At 35.9% G+C, this 22,018-nt stretch overlaps 1 protein-coding gene across 2 annotated transcripts in view; it reads left to right on the top strand.

Annotated features, from left to right (window-relative positions):
• LOC113988394 (RAB3A interacting protein) overlaps positions 1 to 22,018 on the top strand; it is a 31,896-nt gene that overhangs the window by 5,681 nt on the left and 4,197 nt on the right. Inside the window, exons 2-8 of one of the 2 annotated variants that reach the window (XM_027721938.2) lie at positions 2,476 to 2,751; positions 2,960 to 3,221; positions 9,177 to 9,272; positions 11,712 to 11,789; positions 12,174 to 12,377; positions 17,082 to 17,210; positions 19,402 to 19,514. In XM_027721938.2, the coding sequence (XP_027577739.1) occupies positions 2,501 to 2,751; positions 2,960 to 3,221; positions 9,177 to 9,272; positions 11,712 to 11,789; positions 12,174 to 12,377; positions 17,082 to 17,210; positions 19,402 to 19,514 (1,133 nt within the window). In that variant the 5' untranslated portion in view covers positions 2,476 to 2,500. The remainder of the gene's footprint in view (positions 1 to 2,475; positions 2,752 to 2,959; positions 3,222 to 9,176; positions 9,273 to 11,711; positions 11,790 to 12,173; positions 12,378 to 17,081; positions 17,211 to 19,401; positions 19,515 to 22,018) is intronic. The other variant, XM_027721939.2, reaches the window with a different exon arrangement.

Here is a 22,018-nt window from a genome sequence, read left to right as displayed (position 1 = left end):
AAATAGTAAAATACATTAAAAACCAGCAAATAAGCTTTTCCTGAGCCTTTTTTTTTAACTTGGAAAAAGTGTTTTCTAAAAAACAATTTTTGGGAAAAAAAAATTGCATGGCAAAGTTCAGCCCACCATGCAACTGAAAACAATCAGTGGTATTAGTGATGTGAAATTCTATGGTACCTCTATTGAATATCAAGGGAGATTGTGAGTTTTCAGGGCAGCTAGGAATATGTCTTTCAAACTTGAAATAGAAACTAGTCAACAGAGTGGAATATGTGGCAGAAGAGTTGTTCCTGTTTTGCTCTCATTCGGGTCTTAATCTTTACTTCTGTTGTGGGGATTTGGGTGCACTTTCCCAGGTGCTGTAGACTTAAAAAAGGCAAGGCATTTATCCAGGCGCCCTTTCCACATCCCTATTCAGAAGCCTGTGTCTTTTGTTAATGGTGAGGACCGGAATCCAAAGAATCAGGAATTGGAAATGACATTTTGGTGTTGTTGCTGGTATGGTGGTGTTGGGTACAGCTTAATTGATGGTCAAAAAAGAGGAGAGTGGTAGAAACATCGAAAGGGAATATGTTTGTGTGGATATGAACCTGACTTTGAGACCTGCAAGATGGATATTTTTCAGCTGGGATGATGAACTATAAAGAGCTGTTTCTGTAGTTTTTATTTTTTCAAGATGGCAGTATTTTAGCTTATTAAATGTAAAATAATGACATGTAATAGTTGCACTATTCTCGAAATTTAACTTTGAAAAAAATGTCCTGTAGCTCTGTCAGTCCCTTCATTTTAATTTGTTGACTCAACAAGCCGTATCATCATGTAGAGCATGTAATTATAATGCTTCTAATAGTTAAGAACTATAATGAAAACAAACAGCAGTATTTGCTGAAGTTACTTAAACTCAAAAGTAAGCTTTTAATTTCTGTGTTATAGTAGAAAAACTCCAAAGCGCAAAACTGTGACAATGTTTTATGTGTGAATCATGTTTGTACAACTGGTCCTGATAGTTCAAAATAAAACGAATTTCTGCATAAAATTTTCTGCAAAAAAACCCCTGACCCAAAATGTCCCTTTTTATTCACGTAAGGTCCTTTTTGTCCCTTAAGTCTGGAGGGGCCTTTTTTTTTTTCCTGGGAGGAATTAACAGAGAGAAAAATTAATAACATATTCTTGCTATCTGAACAACTGAATTTCTTCCACATATGCCTGCCAGTGTGGTAAAGTTACTTGTTTAGCACTGGTAAATACACACCGCAATCCTTGAGATTCAGAACAGTTTTGAACAGTGTTCTTTAAGCTTAAGATGACCAGAAAGTATTAATGTGACTAAAACACTACTTCATATGTAATTTGGGGATTCCATTCATGGTGTTTTCTGCGTGTTTTATGAAGTAACTCATGAACTGAATGTACATGTAAGTTGATGTTATAGTCTCTTCATGGTTATAACTGTCAGCTTTCTAGATCTTCTCCCTGCCTTGTGTTTTCCAATATAAGATCCAAACTACTTTTTCTGTAAAATGCAATGTATTATTTTGTTTCGATGCATGGTTCTTTTTTTGCATGTTAAGAACCTTTTTGAAGCCTGAATTTTCTCTCTTCAGTATTTCAATAACACGGAAAATGTTTTGGGGTTTTTTTGCAGTGTACAAGCACTGCTAAGTAATTGCTTCACAGATTTCTCCATACTACTTCCAACTTAAGTTCCGAATTATGCAAAGGCTTTTGTCATCTCTGATAAACTGATGGAAAATAGGGCTTGTAATATCCATGTGCTGTACTTGTTTTCTGTTGATCTTATGAAAAGCATATGTAATTAAAAAATAAATTGAAAGATATTGTCAGTTAAATTGCCAATTCGTAGTACTTTTTTGCCTATAATATATTTTTGGTATGATACTTCTTCACAATTGTCATGATCACTTAATTGTGTGATGTATTAAATATACGTCATCATACTTCACAAGAAGTCTTATTGGCAAAGTCTGTCATTTCAGTGAACGGTTACAAGATCAGATGAGTAATTTAAACAAGACTACTATGGACTGTAATTTATTTAAAGGTTCACTGATTTCTGTCCTAGATTATTTGCTTCATTGAGATTAAAAATGGAAGCTTTAGGTTTAATTTTTTTTTTTCTTCACTAATTCCCAGGTCTCTCCTGCTTTCATTAATGAAATATGTTTTGATACAAAACAGCTCTAGGCTATATTAAAGATTACTTTGTTTTATGTTGTAGAATGTGTTCTTGATTTTATCATCCCATTTAGATGCAGTCTGCTTTTAGATCAACAGTGCAATGTGTGGAAAAAACCATTTTTGATGTTTGAAGTTCATACTTTTGCAAGAACAGTCCACAGTTTCCTTTCTATCATGAAGTATTCTGAACATATTTGAGTGGTTTTTTTAATTCAGATAGCTGTCGGATATAATTATTTCCTGTTTGCATTCTGATAATGTGATTCTTTCATTCAGGATTTCATATGATGAGGCTTTTATTATGGCCAGTGATCCCTTGGAAGGCTTTCATGAAGTGAACCTTGCTTCGCCTACTACACCAGATCTTCTCGGAGTAAATGAGCCAGGGACTCAGGAACAAACTACCTCACCCAGTGTCATCTACCGACCACATCCTTCTGTTGTGTCCTCCACGCCAATCCAACCCAATGCATTAAGTGTTTCTGACCTCCCCACACAACCTGTTTATTCATCTCCCAGACAACTGAATTGTGGAGAATTATCAGGTGTCAGGTAAATTCTGTGTGTCTTTTTATTTAAATTGCTAATGTTTGTTGCATATAAGGTGTTTGCTTTATTAAAGATAAAATTTTAAGATTACTTACAATTATGTAATATTAAATTGTGCCCATAATTATACATTCGCACCACTACTGCCATTTCTAAAATATTTATTCTTAATGTATTAAATAAATAAAAAAATATATTGCTCTCTTTACAGCATCAATGTTACCGACGCAGTACTTTGTTCTACCTCTGGACCCCAGAGTGGGTCATTCAATCACAATAATGCCAGGAAGGAGAGCAATAACGTAGAGAGAGAGTTTTTGCAGGGTGCTACAGTAGCAGATGTTGCTGAAGGAAACGAAGATATTTTTGGGTTGAGTACAGACAGTTTATCTCACTTACGGAGCCCATCTGTACTGGAAGTAAGAGAAAAGGGCTATGAGCGATTGAAAGAAGAACTTGCGAAAGCTCAGAGGGTAAGGTTTGTTGTCTTTTCCTCCTGCTTTTTCTCTCTTCAAAGTGTTTCTAATATTGCAGAATGATAGGTGGACCAGAAGGTACACTTGAAGTCTACTCTTTCTTATAGATTTATTATGATGTAATTATTTTACATAAAGTTTTCTTAATGTGTGCAGTGCTGATGACTTAGAATTATTCCTTGATAATGTTGTTTTTCTAGTGCTGCTGCTGCTACTTAACCATGGAGGATTTTCCTGCAATATCATATTAAACACACTTTCTCTTTGGAATGTAGGCCATTCCTTCATTCTGACATTTGAGAAAAGGAGTAATTTTCTGTCATTCTGCTGTTAGTGAATAAGTATTCACTGGCTGATTATATACCTTTTGAGTCTTCTTTCTCCTAAAGTATAAAAGTTAGCATGTTTAATGGAATTTATAAATGCTTCAGAAACAGGGATGTTTCAGAGGGGAATGCCTGCATAGGAAAGAAGCAATAAAGATAGCACTGGTGTTCTTTAGAGTACTGTTACACCACACCTGAAATTGAATATGGATACCTTTGAAGACACTGTGGCTCAATTCATTAATATTTGTAAAGCGCTTTGTCTTGTTTGGTTGGATGGTGCTATATAAATGCAAAGCCATTATTTATCACTTTAACATTCCTCCATTCTTAAACTTTTAAGTAGATTTAGTGCTGTTTGTATGTGTGCTATTTGTATCTGTGCCCCTTCGTCTCCTCTAAGGGATTCCATCCTTGCTTAGATTTAAGCTTGTCTTATCTTGTGTTTGACCCTGTTTTCCTCTGTTACCTCATCTCGTTGGATGCAGTCATCATTTCTGTCATAGTTGCATTTGCCCTTGTTAATGTGAATCTTAAATATGGGTTCTGACATCACTACTTCTGTTGATTGTTTTATTGCTGAATAGTGGCTTCCTTTGCTAATGTGTATGTTGGTTAGCTTTTGACCACTGAAAGAAAACATTAACATGAGCTAAGTTTGAGGACCTTGCATGTGAACATATAATCCTAGCAGTTAAACTTGGAACCTTAGAAAGTAAGAACAAATTAATGTTTAAACTTTAGAAAAGCTCTTCTAGCTCCTTGCAGTATACCAAATTACAGCTGGTGTACTTGAAAACCACAACTGGCTACAAACCTGCTACTACTACCTTGGAATTATCTGAAAATCCTATTACAGTGTATACCACATTGTCTCTTAGAGATTGAAATGTTGCCTATTTCACACTGAAATTTGCTGAGGCTGTTTTGAAGGAAATTGCTTGACGGCTGCTAGGACATACTAACTGCATGTTAGGTATTTTCAAACTTTGGGTGGTCTTAACAAAAGCAATTCAGCGCTAACTTGAGACTGTGGATGTCAAAGTTCTTGCTAATTCTCAGCTCCTCATGTGATTCTTAACATTGTTATGCTGGATGGTTAACTTACATTTTGTCTGCTTGTGTTTCTAAACTTGCACTGTTTCAGAACTGCACAATCACAGCAGGAGTCTGTACAGACTGTACAACAATAAACTCTATTCCTTCTGTTATATCTACTTTCTTCCCCTTCCTACGTGAGGACTAATTTTTTCTATCCCTAATTCATCTCTGGTTTCTTTCTTTCAAAAGTCGTGGCTGTTCACATAGTGCAGTACCCACCCTGTGATACTCAGTGTCGTGAAATCTTTAAAGTTTTATTTTGAAGTATATTCACTTTCATCGATGAGTACTCAGTTCAAAACCTGTAGGGATGGAATTAATAGGTAGTGTCTCTATGTAGCTGATTGTCTTTTGCTTAATGGCTTTAAATTCTCTGTAATTCTCCATGCTGTTTATTAGGAACAGTAAGAAAAATGAGATTTACAATTTGCACTTGAACTTTGTTGAGCTTATTGAGCCTGGAAACTTTGCAGGCTGCAGATTTCCCAGGAGTGAACAAAGTAAATGCAGATTTGCTGTTTTACAATTTTCATTTGTTCTGAATTTTCTACCCTAACTTTATATGATTGTAATATACACCAAAGATTGGTTTTAAATTGTTGCAGTTGTGATCAGAAAGGGAACTAGAAAGGAAACGGAAATTTTGAAGATTTTTTTTTTTCATGTCTCTTTTTGGAGTGCAACTTTTTTCTTAATGTGCTCTCTTTTTTTTATATTAGATAATGTATGTATGACATATAATTGTTAGGCATTTAAATACGGTTCTTGAATATATTATTCAGGCATAGAATAAATATTGTTTTTCTTCTCCTTTGTGTATACCTTGTATTTCTTAAGACTACAGACTTTTCAAAATAAACAGCATTGCTAGCAAAATTGTTAATTAAAAAGTCTTTCAAAAATTTGTTTCTTGATTAGAGAAAACTATGCTTTCTGCTTCAATCTAGATCAGTTGCAACATCAAATCATGTAATAAGATTGGGAGAAGGGTTGTGTCAGAGGTAAGAGCAGGGCAGTATCCTGTACTAGTGGAACATATAACAGTTTACATAATTTTGCCTTTAAAATTTTCCCTTAATTAAAACGATGTAGCTATTTTCAATCTTTGAGACAATTCAGATAACTTTTTGCTTATTTTCTCGCTGAAGTCTTAATTTCTGGCCATGTTCTGAAAGCGGAACTGAGTAGTCTTTACTGTAGATGATCTGGACTTTTCTCCTTGTTTCACTGCCTTTTTAAAGAGCATCAGGGAAATTGAGAAGCTGTCAAAAGGCTTAGTGATTCAATGCCTGGAACTTTATCTCCTCATGTCTCTGTGCATTTGCATTTTTTCTGCCATGTTTGGATTGAGCTATGTCACTGTGGTTACTGAAGATAGGTCAACCACATGTAAATAGCCTCAGAGAGAATAGGGATGGTATTTTGGTATATGGTATTTCTTTATGTACAGACTCTCTTGAGTCCCAGCAAAGGGATACCTTTTGCTTTTCGTTTGATTTAACCAACTCGTTGCATGCATTTTGGACAGCTTGCTTGCAGTTTTTGTAGCAGTTTGTAGTCATGTTTTCTGTGAATTTTTGTGTGATTAGTCCCAAAGTTATTACTGTTAATACATTGATGTCATCCATGACTACAGAAAGAAACTTGGCTTTCTGTGTTGATATGTTTTCTCTTGGAGAGTTGAGATTTGGGTGTCACTGGTGGTTAGCGCTCTTTGATGGGGAAAGAGCCCTCTACTGGAGATGCTGGTTGCAAACAGTGTATTTGGTTTTCATGCTTCCCATGGTCTTTAGAGTAAGATCTGTACACTTGTTGGTAACAAGTAAAACAAGTTTGACTTTTTGTAATGGAAACGTGAATTACTGGTATTTTCCTAATTGAGTTAAATTGAGGTTTTTTTCCCCACTGATCCAGTGGTTCTTGTTGAAGAGGTGACAGTACAGAATGTGGTGGTGTCAATTTCAGTCAATAGTTTGAGAACTTGATTTTGAGATCAAGATTTTTCCTTCAAAGGCTTCGATTTCTGTATGCATTCTTCATCTCAGAAACAGGGTGTTACAGTTTGATCTTATGTCTTCAGATCTGCAGACATTTTTAAAACTTTGCATGGATTAATCAATAAACAGGTTCACGATAACTACCTAGGAATTCCATGTACTATACAGTACATTCAGCATTTTAATTTTTTTCCTTGTTGCTTATAAATTAACAAACAATAAAAATGAGAATGCTCTAGAACTCCACTTAAGAGTATGCTTTCAGACTTTTCTAAAAATCCAATTGTAGTTGAATTGTAAGGCTACAGGCTTGTGATTGTTAAAGATGTCTTGGTTCTCTGAAGGTGTTTGAGCAGTTCTTGTCTGTCTTTGAGTGATGAAAGTTTTCGGTTTCCACACCTCTGATGCTGTTGAAGTGTATTGTAGGCATAGAAATTTTCTCAGCCGAGTAGAAGGCTACATGCAAGCAATTTTACCCGTACCATAAAATGATAATTCCATTGTTTGTGAAATTCTGCTAACTCTGGAAAGATATGCTGGACTTTCTGTCCCATTTAATACCCTTGTGAATGTGGTTGCAATGGACTGGTTTTTATGTAGCTCGTTTAACTTGTGTGCTGAGTGAAGACGAGTCAGATAGGAATGCATTCTACTTTTTTGACAATTTCAGAATTCAGCAGTACCCCACAGTTCAGAATTTAGGTGATATCTGTAGAAAATGCTCTTTCCTTGATATTATGCATCTGGTTCTGACTTGGTTAAATTGCTGAATTAGATGTAGGATGATCATCTTTCTAGAATTTAAAGTGTGAATGGTTTTGAAGCAGTAATTTGCATTTTTTATCTCACTGCTTCTTTTTAAAGACCTATCCTGTAGTCTGTTTGAGAAGAAAGGGATAGGTCACTGCACAGAATTGTAGCAAGTGAGTAAGAGTTGAGTACTATTTGAGAAATATCTTGTTTGGAAAAAAACCCATCAATTAAGTGATGCCTTTCAAAATAGTTAAAAGGTTGCATAATGGAAAGCAAAAAATCCAAATGACAAACAAACTAGACTAAAAATCAATCAAAATGTCTGAAGTTAAAACCAAATAAAAGAAGGGTGAAATAATACAGTTGGTACTAAATGAGCCTAGCAGAGTCCTTAAGCACTTGTCTAATCTAGGAGCTGAAGTCAAAAAGGACCCTTCACATTACAGAAAGATCAATTGCCCATTTCACTGCAGAAATGGAGAGCAAGAGCTAGTATTGGCATGCTCCAAGGCAAGATGCAGTTTCCCACAGTGTTGTGTGCAACATTACTTCAGTCACAAAGACTTTAGGAGGAATACTAACCACCTCCCTAAAACACATGGGAAGCTGCCATTTCAGCCTTTTTTTGTGACTCTCTAGTGACTGACCTTTCAGAGTTTTCTGAAGGCAGATGTTTTCTTGGCTGTCTTGTGGAGGTTTTCAGAGCAAATCATTGCTAGATTGTATTTGAAGTCTTTAACCTGTCAGTGACAGGGTCTTGCATTTCAAGAGTCACAGCAGTGTAATAGCTATCTTGGCAGGGGGAAGAGGAGGAAGAACTGAATGAGAGTGGGAAGGGAGTTAAGGCAAAAAAAAAGTTTGAAAGGTCAGAATTGGCTGTCTGCTGCTTTTCTTTCTTTTACTTTTTCTCTACATCCTTTCTTTCTGCAAGAGTTTCCAGGGTTTAATGGTTGGGGAAGGGGAGAAGAGCTTTTCTTTCAAATTTCTTGTCAACCTTTTTGTACTTCTCTGTAAATTACCCCATTTTCTCCTCAATACAGATAAGATTGGGCATGTGTAACCCTTATATTGCCAAATCTGCGTTAAAATCTTACTGTAAAAGTGGTAATGGTGAGACCTTTGCTCAAATTTTAGTGGTGTAGACAGCATTTTGAATTTCATTATGTTGCTTTAGTTTTATTTATATATCTGCATAAACAAGAGCAAGGATATAATTACAGTATGATTTTGGAATTGTATTCATTGTAAGGAGATATTCAGGATAGACTATTTATAGTAAAATATATTTTAAAATTTATTTAGAATTGGGGATTGTCTTGAGACAGTGCTTTTTGATTTTTTTTTAAATTTTGTTTTTTTTTTATTTTTTAAAAAGGATTACTTTATCTTTAAGGCATGACTAGACAGAACTGATGTTCTGTCTGTCTCAATAATGATTTTGATCTATATTTTAAGTGAATTTAGTCTTTCATACTTTCAGGAAAAAATGCTTTTTTTACTTTGGAGAATTTTGGAAATGTTGATGTTTAGCTAAGGGATACTTTAGATTGGCCTGGTATATTTCTGTACAGCAGGAAGAAATAGCTGTATATGCAACAACTTAATTGTTTTTAGTGTTAAGATGAATATTTTGAAAGGCTTTGTTTAGCAAAGGTTTTATGCTCCTCTGATTATTTGTTTTTTTTTCTTTTTGTCCCCCCTCTCTTTTGGTATTAGCTTTAAAAGGCCAAATTACTACTCTTAAGTCAGAATAAATAACTTTCAATTTTCCATAGGAGCTGAAGTTAAAAGATGAAGAATGTGAAAGGCTTTCTAAAGTACGAGATCAACTTGGACAGGAATTGGAAGAACTTACAGCTAGTCTGTTTGAGGTTTGTCTTCAATGTGATATACTTAAAGGAAGCTGAGCCAGATGTTTTATGTAGAACCAGTGTATTGTATGCTGAATTTTTCTGCAATAAACTTTTAAAGGGATTTGTGTCCTGAAGACCTGGGTGTTGAAATAGAGGCTTAAGAGCAAGCAGCAGACTTTTCACTTAGATGAGAGATATCTTATTGAGCTTGTCAATCCGCCTAGACACAAAATGAAGAAAATAAGGAAAATATATCAGCTTATTTTTTGGCATAACTATTTTGAGACAGCTTCTCTGTCTGACAACAAGGCTATCTAGATAAGAGCTAAATTTGGGGTTGCTATGGTGACTAAATAAAAAAATAACGTAGTTCCAGATCAATGGAGGTTGCAAGTACATAACTTAACCATGTTTTCAGCTTCTGAATTTTGGGTCTGGCAGCATGCTACACCCACAGACTTGAAAGGAAACATAAGTACTGAGTGATGAACCAGGGTGAAACCTGGTTACCAAGTGAGAAGCCTGAACTTTAAGTAGGACCAGCAGTAGTACTAGCAAAGATTGTGAGATTGCGTTATACAGAAAAAAATCCTAAATCCATACTTGAAGAACAATCAGTTCTCATTTTATCTTAGGAATATATATAGGAATGCTTCAGGCCTAAATTGTGGTATCTTTTATTGTCAGAATAAATTTCATAATCTGTGGATGATTTATATGTTTACTAAATCCTAAGTATTGGCTTTCAGCATATGCATAAAGATACCACATTAGATATGTTTTAGAAGCAGTGTTTAAATCTATGATGTTGTATTGGTATAAGAGTGCTATTAAGAAGCTTGAAAATACTGACATGCAAAAGTCAAATTAAAAACTGCTCTATGGGTTTTGGTTCATCATCCCGGCAGGACAAGTTTACTTAAAATATTAAGCAGTTCCTATGTGTAAAAAACAAATGGTAGACTGGAAGAGTACTTTTTAGCATAAATACCTGTGCATTTTGGGAAAGAGAAAAATATTGGGCAGATATTTTAATTGTAGAGGAATAAAAATAAAATTATCAGTGAAATTTTATTTTTATGACATTTCATAACTTAGAACAATGTGTCAGTTTGTTAAATCTATGTTAATTGAGTTTTATTTTGTGATTTGATTTCACTAAGAGGCCCTAACAAGACACAGCGGTGAGGTTTATTGATTTTTTTTTTTTTTTTTGCTCTGGGATCTACAGCCCTTGAAATCATGTTTTATTCTGAATCCCACTAATTTCAGCAACCATGTAAGTGGTTATGCTAGAGCTTATATTAATGCATCCCAGTGGAGGATCAAGACTTGTTTTGCACAGCTGGGTTCATATAATAGCTTATTACACTGTAATAGCACAGTAACATGCTTTGCTTTCAAAGGTGCATCACTAAGCAGAAACTGCATGATCAATGTTAAATGTATTTGTACACATTGTATAAATGTGTATGTTCCCATTCCTGCATGTGTCTTGTTACTTAAGAAGATTTTACAAACCCATATTACACAGCTGTGTTGTATGCCAGTGGGAGCCAGATCTCTTGGTATGATGATGTACAAACTTTTTTGTTTTATTTATATAGCGTCCAGATGTGCTAGGCGCTTTACAGATATGAAAAGCATCCTATCCCAAGTAATTTAGTTGGTGGCTCTGATATTTCAATTTTTGTTGCCTTCAGTAAGTATCGCATGAGAACAGTAATCTGATCATAGGTGCAAATTGCTGGATCAGAGCCTAAGCAAATACATTATACAGACAAAAGGCTTAAAGGTATGAGGTAAAAGGATGTTTAAAGAACTCTGTCCTTTTATGCTTTTTTCTTTATTGGCTTAGCCTTGTTTCTTTACTTGGATTGTTTTTTTAGTGCTTTTTCTGTTCTACTTAAGAAATGTTTATTAAATGACAAACTGTTTTTATGCTGTTGCTTTGTCTGTTTTGCTAATGGCAAGAATTTAGACTTCATAGTTGTTTGACTGGTTCCTTCATGCAGAAGTTTACAGTTGTCTAAAACTGGTTATTCTGGTTAGAAGAAGGTAGAAGTTCTTTTGAATGTTCTACTGTGCCCATGTTGCTTTTGTTGCTACTGGTTCAGTCTTTCCCTGGCGGTCAAGGAACTTGACTTGTCAGCCACTGAAGCGTGACTGGAGCCTGGTGTTCATGACAGGTATTGTTCCTGCTGGAGGGGGGTGGGTGGAGTTGCTGAATTTCTGAATCTGGACTCAGGACCAAGGGGAAGAAACTTGGTGGGCCAGTGATGAATCCAAATGATAGATTTGTAGTTTGTTTTTTTTTTTTAATGTAACTATTTCATTTCAGACTATTGCACAACTTAATATTCACAAGTAGTCTCCATGAAGCAAAAGTATGTCCTTAGTTGTTGGATTTTTCATAGATTTGTTTGAGGCATTTACACTAGATAAACTTTTTTATAGGAAGCACACAAAATGGTTAAAGAAGCAAATGTCAAACAAGCTGCAGCAGAAAAACAGTTAAAAGAAGCACAAGGAAAGGTGAGCTTTTTTTCTAGCTTGCTTGCTTTGTCTTTTCACATGGTTTTAAAGTATGAATCGTAAAGATATAGATAAAACATTACCCATATACGTTATATTAGAATATATACAAAGTTGTTTGGTGTTGCTTGACATATTCTTGGCTAACACACATGGAGAGGGTGTTTTAGCATCATGTCAGATAGCCAGCATGGTGCATAGGAAGTGAGTGTTACTACGGTATGCAATGGCATAGACATCTGTGTGCTAGTATTGTTGGAAGATGGCATCTTGTTTTGAACCAAGATAGCTGAAGATTTTGTTAATTGATTCAACATGTTCTTAGCCTAATATATTTTTTTTGTTTGTTAATGACTTTATCCCCTTCCCTCCCCCCCCCCGAAGATTGATGTCCTCCAGGCTGAAGTAGCAGCATTGAAAACACTAGTACTGTCTACTTCACCAACGTCTCCAACTAAGGAGTTTCAGTCTGGTGGAAAAACTCCTTTTAAGAAAGGCCATGCAAGAAACAAGAGTACAAGCAGTGCTATGGGTGGCAGTCATCAGGACCTTACCATGATGCAGCCAATTGTAAAAGACTGTAAAGAGGTAACAGTATAAGGATTGTTCTATATTTGCTGATAAGCTGGCTTTATTGTTTTCTTTTACTCACACTAAATTTAGTATATATTAACTCTTCATGTAATGCTGACTATTTTAGAGGTGTTTTTCGTTAGTGAAAGAACTTTACTTACATACCAATAGGTGGTGGTTCTTCCAAGTCTCGTTTACCTTTAAATCATTAAGGGAAAATGAAATAAGATTTCAGATATTGGAATTAGTAATTTAAATATGGTAATTAAAAAAAACAAACAATAAACCAAAGCAGTAAAACTGAATGATAAGTCCTGGTGACTTTTTACGAAGTCCTTTGCTGAAAATTTATAAACTTTCATAAATGTTGTATAAATTATCATAGAAAAGAAGAAGAGTAATTTTATAGATAAATAATGGGTGAAAGAGGCCGGGGAAAAGACATAATCAATGACTTATTAGAGAACAGGAGGAGAATTACCACTGGAATTGCAGGGGCCTGTGTGATTTTTTAAAAATTTTATTTTTTTTTTAAAGAATGTACTCATGTATCTGAAAATAGGGAAATAATGAGGGGAGAGGTTGGTACTTGAGTCCTTGGAATGGTAGTAACAAAAATTAACCGAAGAGTTGAGAAGGAGATTATTTTACAGCAGATGAAATTCTAAATAAGTTTGAGAAATGAGGCATCTAGGGAAAAAATGCAACTAGCAAGCTTGCAGTTGTGAACTTGGAAAGAGCTACTGAAAAAAAAAAAAGCTGCTGAAAAAACAAGGTAGCGTCCTTGTTGATCATTGTCTGCAGACACCATCTCAGTGCTCAGTGGTGGTCGGAGACGAGCAGAGACTTAGGAATTCTTAGGAAAGGAATAAATAGCCAAAGAAAAAGCATTATACTGCTGTATAAACATATAGTAAATGTGTGTTTCTATGCATGCAGCTATATCATCTTCATCACAGGACATAATGAAAATGTGAGGAAGTGTGACATAAATGGTCAAACCTATGGAAGGATTTCTGTGTAGAGAGAGATACTTGAGGTAGAAGAAAAATCTCTGCAATCTCAGGTGACATGTGGAAGATGAATGATGAACAATTATTAATGAATTCTTGTAATAAGAAAACTCTGGAAGCTAAAAGGAAAATAATTTTTAGTCACATAATGAAACTTTACTCATTGTCACGAGGTAGCAAGATTAAAAATATAAATGTGTTCAAAATATAGTCATGCAAAGTGACAAAAGCCTCTCAAGGTATATAGAAGACAGATATGACATTTGGCTTAGGAAGCTTCTTTAACTACAGATTGCTAGGAGTTTTGAGACTGTAAAATGAATCCATATCACTTCCTCTCATATGTCTCTTCATCCAGCTCTGTGGCTGCTGGCCGTTGTCAGAGGGGAAAGAGGCCAACTGGATATCTAATGTGGTTCAAAGTAGTTCATTTGTACTGGACACGTTTTTACAATAAACCTAGAAAATAAAGGCATCTTTCAGTTTAGTTTTCATACTCAAACTTTAAAAAAAAAATAAATCAGAAGATTTACAACCTACCTGCCCACTTTCAGTGGTATCCGGTATATTTTCCTTACTAAAACTGAATCCTTGTTGCCCTTGAGAAAAGGGGAGAGCTGGGATGGAATCCCATTACTTTGTAAGCATCACACTGAGGTCGTGACTCAATGAATTTTTTAAGTGTTGGGCAAGAGCGAGAGAGGGGAGAAATCTGTTTTGCCTCAATTTCTTGTGGAGAGAAGGTGGGGAATGTGAGGGATATGCTGCAGAAGAACCAGTCTGCCTGACATTTTTCTGTAGTTCAGTCTCCTTTTTGTTGACTGCATAAGGAGACGCTTTGAGGCTGCTCAAGGCTGCTCAAACCGGTGACTGTTCTTCCAGTGACAGCACAGGGGATCACTAAGAAACACATGGATTTTCCACCCACTGGGACTTGAGTCTTTCTATTTCTCATCTGAGCAGGAGTATTTAATGGAATGTAGTGTGGGGTGAAGAAAGCAAGACTGCCTTTGACATGGTGGCTAGATCATGGTTTTAAGCAGGAGAGACATGCCTTCCCAGCTGCTTTTGTTATCCAGTGCTTTGTGGTTTTGTTTCCTGCTTTTGATTATAGTTGGTCTAAGGTAAATGTTTTTGCATTTCTTGGAGCTGTCCCCAGTTCTGTCCCCTTCTTGCTAAATGTTCTTGCCACTGAGTTAAATTACCCTTTGCATGTCATTCTTCTAACGTTGAGTGACTCAACTTCAAAAGGGAGCCTGAGAGTTCCCTTGCTTGGGGCTATGCAGTGACCTTTTGGTGTGGGGAATATAGCTTTAGACTCTTATGGAGACTCTACCACCTAGAGATATTGGATGGAGCTGGGTGTAAATACATCAACTCTCAGGTTTCTGTGTAGAATGTAGACAGAGTCAGGAGTGGCTGGCTGTCCACCCTAAGTTGCAGTGGAACTAGAAAGGTGCCAGCATCCCAGAGAAATACATCCTAGCATGTGGTAGTAACCTCCTAGGATAAATTGACATGTCTAAGGATTTTACATATTAAAAAGATTGAGATAAGCTGAATAGCTACCTGGATCTTAAGCAAACAGGTAGCATCCACTCACTGTAAATGCTGATAAATACTTCGGTGTCGTTCAGAGAGCTGAAGTGTTTCACCGATGTTGTATTTTACTGTAAACAAAACCATAAAAAATTTAACTAGAATTATTATTGCATTTGGCTGTATATTTAATTTGTAGTAATCAAAACTGACCTAATGAAAATATAAGTAAAGACAGGGAGGAGATACAAATGTATCACATTGTTCACCAAACAGTTTTTTCAAGGCAGCTTCTTTATAAACTGCAGGTTTGGGTAAAATTGAGTTAAATCTAGAAAATAACAAAGTTAATAAGAAATGCGTCTCAATTTTTAGAATCCTATAGTACAAATCAAAAAGAAATGTTTTTCTGCTGGTATCTCTTGATTATATTAATTTTAAAGCCAGACCTGAGATGGATTTTAAGGTATGGGAAATGTTCCTTGAAGGGAGCAAGTTACACCTATTGAATTTCACTTGTACAATGAAGTTGGTGGCTTACCAACCAGAACATTTATGGACTAGCTTAATTAAGATGGCTGTTCCTGATTGTACATGAGTATAAAAGCAAGTAGCTCTAATGGAAAACAGATTTTACAGCCTAATTTTTCAAGGAAAAAAAAAAAGAAAAGAAAAAAAATAAAGTTAAACCAAAAAACTCTGAAAGTGACAAAAGAAATCCCCCAAGCATATATGTAAAAGAATGGCAAAGTGTTGGGGACTCAGAGGAGAGGTAGTGCATGGGAAAAATAAAAAAGGCTGAATGAGGTTGGTTCAAAGCAGCACACTGATCTTTTTAATAGGATTAAAAATCAATTTTTAGCATACATTATATATTTTTCATTATTTTACCTATATTATTTGTTTTTAATAATACAAAACTTTAAATTCACATCCTGGCTTGCCTTTTGCCTGCAGTGTGCATCATTCTCATAGTTTTAGGAGTATAGGTCTGTTCTGGTACAAGAAAGGGATTTAACCAGTTGGAGGGGAAAAGATGCTGAAGCAGAATGTCAGAACCAATCCGAGGATGGTGTTGCATCTGGGGAGCAGGATGGTGTTTCATATCCCGGTGGGGACTGGCAGTAGTCTTTTATGTTGGATTAGGAGCATGTGTCACAAACACTCATCCCCATTCTGCTTGGTTTGTGTCCTGGAGCCCATGAACAAGATTCTTCTCAAGTAACCCTAAACCAGATGATGTGTTTTGGGAGCACCTCAGTGTACTCCAGCTGTTAGTGGGTAGCCAGCCCATCGGACAGGCTGTCTCATAATGGGAATGTAGATTTTTAATAGCAGTCTAGTACCAATCTCCAGAACACCAGACTGGATAGCTGCCGTCCTACTGCTAAGTGATCTCGGTGTGGAGATGACAAAACAAAGTGATTTCAAAGCAGGTAAAATTATCTTTTCCTAATGCAGAGCATGGTTACTCCCAGTATGATTTAATGGGTTGTTTTAGCATTTCCTCTTGCACTAGAGGAGCTGTGGGGGAGCAGGCTCATAAATCATTCCCAGTGAATATCCTTGCCTTTCTGTTGGGTGGTAAAGGAGAGAGTTTGGGCATAAAGATGAAAAATGAAGTATACTTTTAATTGATTTGTACATTGACTTCCCATTTACTTCTTTTGGTATATTTAGTGTGTTTAGTCTATTTTCTTTAAGTATTTGGACAGCAGCATGTTACAGTCAGTTGAAGTTGTTTTCTTTGAATTTCTTCGCTTTTCTGTAACTCACAGAAGTAGAGGTGGACTAAAATACTGTAATGAAGATGCATCAAGAAGGAAACTATTTTTTGGCTTTTTTTTTAAACATTCAGTTAAGTTTTTCAAAGCTATCCTGAAAGCTTAGTAAATGAGGGAGAAGTAATTAGCTTGTCCCTGGTGTAGTGGTGACCAGTAAATGAATTATCTCTGTGTCTTGAAAATTATATATTTTAATTTGCTTATATTTACAGTCTCAAGAGAGTGGATTTAAGAAGGTGTTTGTAGCTGGACCATGATAACATTCTTTCACAGGGCAATGGAAAGCATTTTAATACTCGTTATTTACCTGTGGATATTTGCAAATGATAGACAATGGTGTGATAATTGCAGTACTAAAATATGTGAATCTTTGTGTGTTCTAGGCTGACCTGTCTTTGTACAATGAATTTAGATCTTGGAAGGATGAACCTACTATGGACAGAACATGTCCTTTCTTGGACAAAATTTATCGGGAAGATATTTTTCCATGTTTAACCTTCTCAAAAAGTGAGGTAATGGAAATGTTCTAAATGTGGTAACTGCCACTTCCCTTTAAATGTATTACAAGAACCCAGTAGACTATTGAATTGTTTTTAATACAAAGTTTAACCATTTTTATTTCATTAGTGTATGACAGTTTCCAGTGAAGTGCTGAAGTTTAGTCTGGAGTATTAACCATTTTTTTCTTTTGTTTACACTGTTCCAGATATGGCCGTTTTAGGGCTACTTCTTGTAGATGTTACTCCTCTTTGTCAGAATCTGATGTTTGTAAGAATGGGTGGAGGTTTTATTCCTACTACTTCAAAGACTGTAAAAACAGTGTCCTGTCCCAGTCTCTTGTTAATACAGGGGACAGTAGAGACTAATATATTTAATTTTGTAGGCCAGTTTTCTCTCGCATCGGTCGAAGGAGACTGCAAGCAAGTCTGTGAGTTTTCTTGAAGAGAGCTTTGAGTTACAAGAATTGGACTTTGGGATTTTCAATTCAACAGGGGCAATTTGGAAATAGGATTTTAGACTTTTTTTCCTTGTGCTATTCCCACACGTTCTCCCATACAGAGGAAAGACTGGAGTTTTACCTATCTTGGGATTGCAGTTCCAACTGCTTTACTTTGGTTTTGTTCTTAAGCAACATTTACAGGCTGTAGTTGGGGTATCAGTAAGGAAAGGAAGCATATTCTTAGATCTTTATTAAAATAAGAAATTTTAAAGCCATAAGTATTGATATTTTTTTCTCAGTAAAATTAAACCCTTTGCATAGAAAATCCTGCATTTTCTTCATAATTTTTATCTGTTATTTTCAGGAGGTATTATGTTCTTGTCCCATGCTTTTCATCTGTGATTACTTTCTGGCCATAAGCATGCACAATCTTTTAGTTAATTGTATAACGGTTTGTTATTGTTGGTGTACACCATCATATGAACCTCTCCCCCGAAAAAGTTTACTTGGTTACTATAGGAATTAAAGTACTTCTTCAGTATATGTAAGTAGGCCATTCCGTTGTCTTTCCCAGCAGCTTAATTTTGGTTTTGTGCTTCAGTGGTAATATAATTACTGTGGATGTATATTGCCTCTTAAGGGAAGCATGAGGCTTCTCGCACTTGTCAGGTACAGAATTTATTGTTTTCAGATGCTGTGTGTAGTGACCGACTTGTGTTTTCACTTGGCTATTGATAGGCTAATGTGCAGTTAACCAAACAATAAATTATACATGTATCGTGTTGCTGAATAATTGGAAATGCAGTTATCTGAATGGTTGAAGTATTACATCGACTGTTAGTAGCCTCCTGTGTATATGTATAGTGTTTTTCTTTGGGGAGATGACAGAGAAGGAGCATTTCATATGAACTACTTTAATACTAACATTCTGTTTTAAAAATATTTAAAGTACAATAGAAAAAACATCTTTATTATTGAGTAGGAAGGAGCCTTAGTACAAAATCATTTCATTAATAACATAAATTGCACCTTTTTTAAAATCAGGTAATGGCTATTACTTAAAACAATGGTCTTGGGCAAGTGTTTAGTCCAATCAAGCAAAATGATCACATTTCTAGTGTCTTGTGATTGTGTGTTTATAAAGAATTAACATAAAAAAACCTGAGCAAAGTTGCACTTTGTTTTAACTAGACTAGTGTTTGTAAGTTGCAACTGGCTTTTCTATATATTAGGTTGGCTTTTCTGTATATTTTTCAGTCTTACTTGTTTGTACACCTTTCTAAAAGCTGAAAAAGTTACATATTTACTTGTTTTATTCAAGCTAAAGAAGCATGCTGCATAATTTTGTATTTTTCATATAACACAATAAAATTAGACCAATTTTTAAAATAAAGTTTGTGCCATATTAAGTCTCTGACAAGAACCCAGCATGTACAAACATATGTGCGATTTGGGCATATGAAGAATGGCTGAAGATACTGTTAGCTTTTTAATCATGCTTGACTGCATTCCTGGCTGTAAAGAAGTTACCTTGCCTCAGGGAAGGCAGGGTTATTTGGAGGGCAGAATTTAAGCAGGAGCTTGGAAATGGGACCTCCTGTTCAGTGATGAAAGCGAAATCTCATTTGTAATAGAATTTCTGTTTGGTGAGTTGATTTTTTTTTTTTTCTATGTTGACTTTCCAGAAGAAGAACTATGTCACTGCTTTTAGGCAATGGATAAAGAAGAGCTGTTTTTAACCGTTTTCTCAATTTCTCTTGCAGTTGGCTTCAGCTGTCCTGGAAGCTGTTGAAAACAACACTCTGAGCATTGAACCTGTTGGCTTGCAACCTGTTCGATTTGTGAAAGCTTCTGCAGTTGAATGTGGGGGACCAAAGTATGTAAACTAACGAGAGGGGTAATCTTGACTCATTTGAGATATCTCTTGCCTTGAGAAAACTGCTATCAACTGATGACCTCAGTCAAATTTGTGTATCTTAAATTTAATTTCCTAAAATCTAAGACTTCGAGATGGTTGTTACAAAATTTTATGGGAAAGTAAGCAACTAAGAAATGGAACTTTAAAAGAGACTAACATAAAACAAACCTTGCCTTTTGGGGAGAGCTGTGTGCTTCACTTACAATACATTGACCCCAAAAGTAACATTCACCTCTTTGGAGAAGACCATCCTGATACTTAAAACAGATGCTTTTGACATAGGGGCTCTCAGCTGGTAAGCATTGTGAAAGAAATAGGTGTTGGAGTAGTACAGGCTGAATATCTGACATCTGGAGGATTTGTGGCATAAGAAATTTAGGATATATGTAAGACACTGACAAAGGTAGCTGAAGGATTTTAAGACAGATATACAGAGTAAATCCTCTGAGTTTGAGCAGGAGGAATGTAATGAAGTAGGAATGAAGGTGAGTGGGAGTTCGAACCTAAATTAGGAAGTATGCTTGAATGACAGGAAGGTTGTTTTAGAAATTCTGGAGTGGTCCTAGAGGAATTTGAAGCAAGACTTGTTGTCAGGTACTGATACAGCTGTTGAAGTTAGGTGGGAGGGACTTGCCCTGAGACACTGAGACTTTGATGGATGTGAAGGAAGGGATTGTAGTGTGCTTCAGCATATGTCAGAGTAAGCAAACAAGGTCAGTGTTAATTCGGAGCCTTCCAGATCTTGAGAAAGACATGACTTTTCTCTAATATTTGATTTGAGAGAGCTCAATTTTATGATGGAAGTCTTGCATGAAAATGTTTCATCTGACTCTTTAAGATTTTTTTCTTTGTCATTGCTATTGCTTTTTAGTCCTTGTTTTTCCTCTGTTTTTGAGTGGAAGAGAAACTACAATTAACGTATCTCAAAATTCTTTACTTTCTCTTTAAAGAAGCTGTATAAAATGAAAATTGTTTTTTGTGACAGTCTTTGATCCTTTCTAGCCTACAAAATTCAAGCATTCATATATATTCCTCAACTTATTCCTGTCACTAGAAAACACACTTTTTGAGCTGTAACAGCTCTTCGTTAGAAGGGCCCGCACCAATAATGGAGCTACTCAAGGGGTAGTGAACTCATGTCCAAGAGCTGCCACGGCGAGCTGTGTTCCATGAGTGCAGTAGAGAATCTGGACAGCCAGAAACTACTGAAACAAGTCATGTGTCACAAACCGATTGGCAAATTGATTTAAAGTCACTGTGGTTCAAGCAACTTCCCTGTGTCCTGACATGATGAAATATTTACTCAGGAGACTCAATTGCATCATTCAGAAATTTCTCCATATTTTTAATCTGTTTTCTCCAGTGTAATATAGTACTTAGTAATATAGAACTTATGAAATCCTTAAATAGTTGGCTAGATATATAGATTAACATTTTGATATGACAGTGCACAAATTGTAATGTAGTTATTTTAGCTATATCAAAAGGTTGGACATATTCCTTTCTCAGTTTTCCAGCTGCTGTGTATCGACAAAAACTTTTGTGGTGTTGCCTGTAAATAAGTAATAGGTGAGGAATGTGCAGTATTTAAGTGTAGTTTGACAGCAAGTGGGCTTTGCCTTGTATATGATCACTGGCACTGTATGGGAAACAGGTGTTCCAATTTTCATTGAATCAGAGTAGCAGTTTCAGGTTTTTATTATTATACAGTGCATAGCGCTGTTTTTATTGAAACATCTTAAATACATAATATAGACAAATAATAACAAAAACTAGAGTAATGTTTTTAAAGGTTATTTTGTTGTACAGTTGCATGGGGAAACAGATGCATAAAATAGTGGGCAATAGCCCAATAGCAAAGTAAGGAGTAGAGGGTGAAGAGCCATGATAGTAGTAAAGAAAGGTTCTTGCTATACAGAAGGTACTGAGTGGTGCCTGTGATGGTGTGCAGTAAGTGCTGCCTTAACAAAAGACAGCTGGGTTTCCCCACAAGACTCAAATAATTGTCCCCATGGGTAAAAAAAGCACTAAGCTGCATGTGGGCCATACAGCACAGAACTGAGTCATCAGTAGTAACCATTGTGCCAGCATTTAACCCTGTGTGATGGAAGACAACATATAGAAGGTAATTATGTAGCCAGAAGGAAAAAAAGGTTTTATTTTCCTAGCACTGAAAGTTAGTCTGTCTTCTGACAACAGCCAGACTGAAATTGTGATCAGCTTGCTTCAGCTGCTCTAGGATTTCTTATATCAGTGCACTGCTGTCAGTCCTCATAAACTGTTATGGAAAGTCATATACACACTTCAGTTTTCTCCTGTCTTACATGGTTCTGTGGACCTGCTGCAGGCTGTTTAAAAGGCTTGTGAGCCACTGTTTAGAACCACAAAAGCTTAGTAATTTTTGTTTCACTTTTGAAAGGCTGTTTGTTCTTAGACTCCCTAATTTCATGAGGTAGAAATGG

This window comes from Pipra filicauda, unplaced genomic scaffold, assembly GCF_003945595.2.
Source record: "Pipra filicauda isolate LSUMZ 115617 unplaced genomic scaffold, ASM394559v2 scaffold93_size3172892_pilon, whole genome shotgun sequence".
NCBI classification, from domain to species: Eukaryota; Metazoa; Chordata; class Aves; order Passeriformes; family Pipridae; genus Pipra; species Pipra filicauda.
Note: the sequence above shows the minus strand (reverse complement) of the source record. Positions and strands in the feature narration are given on the sequence as shown.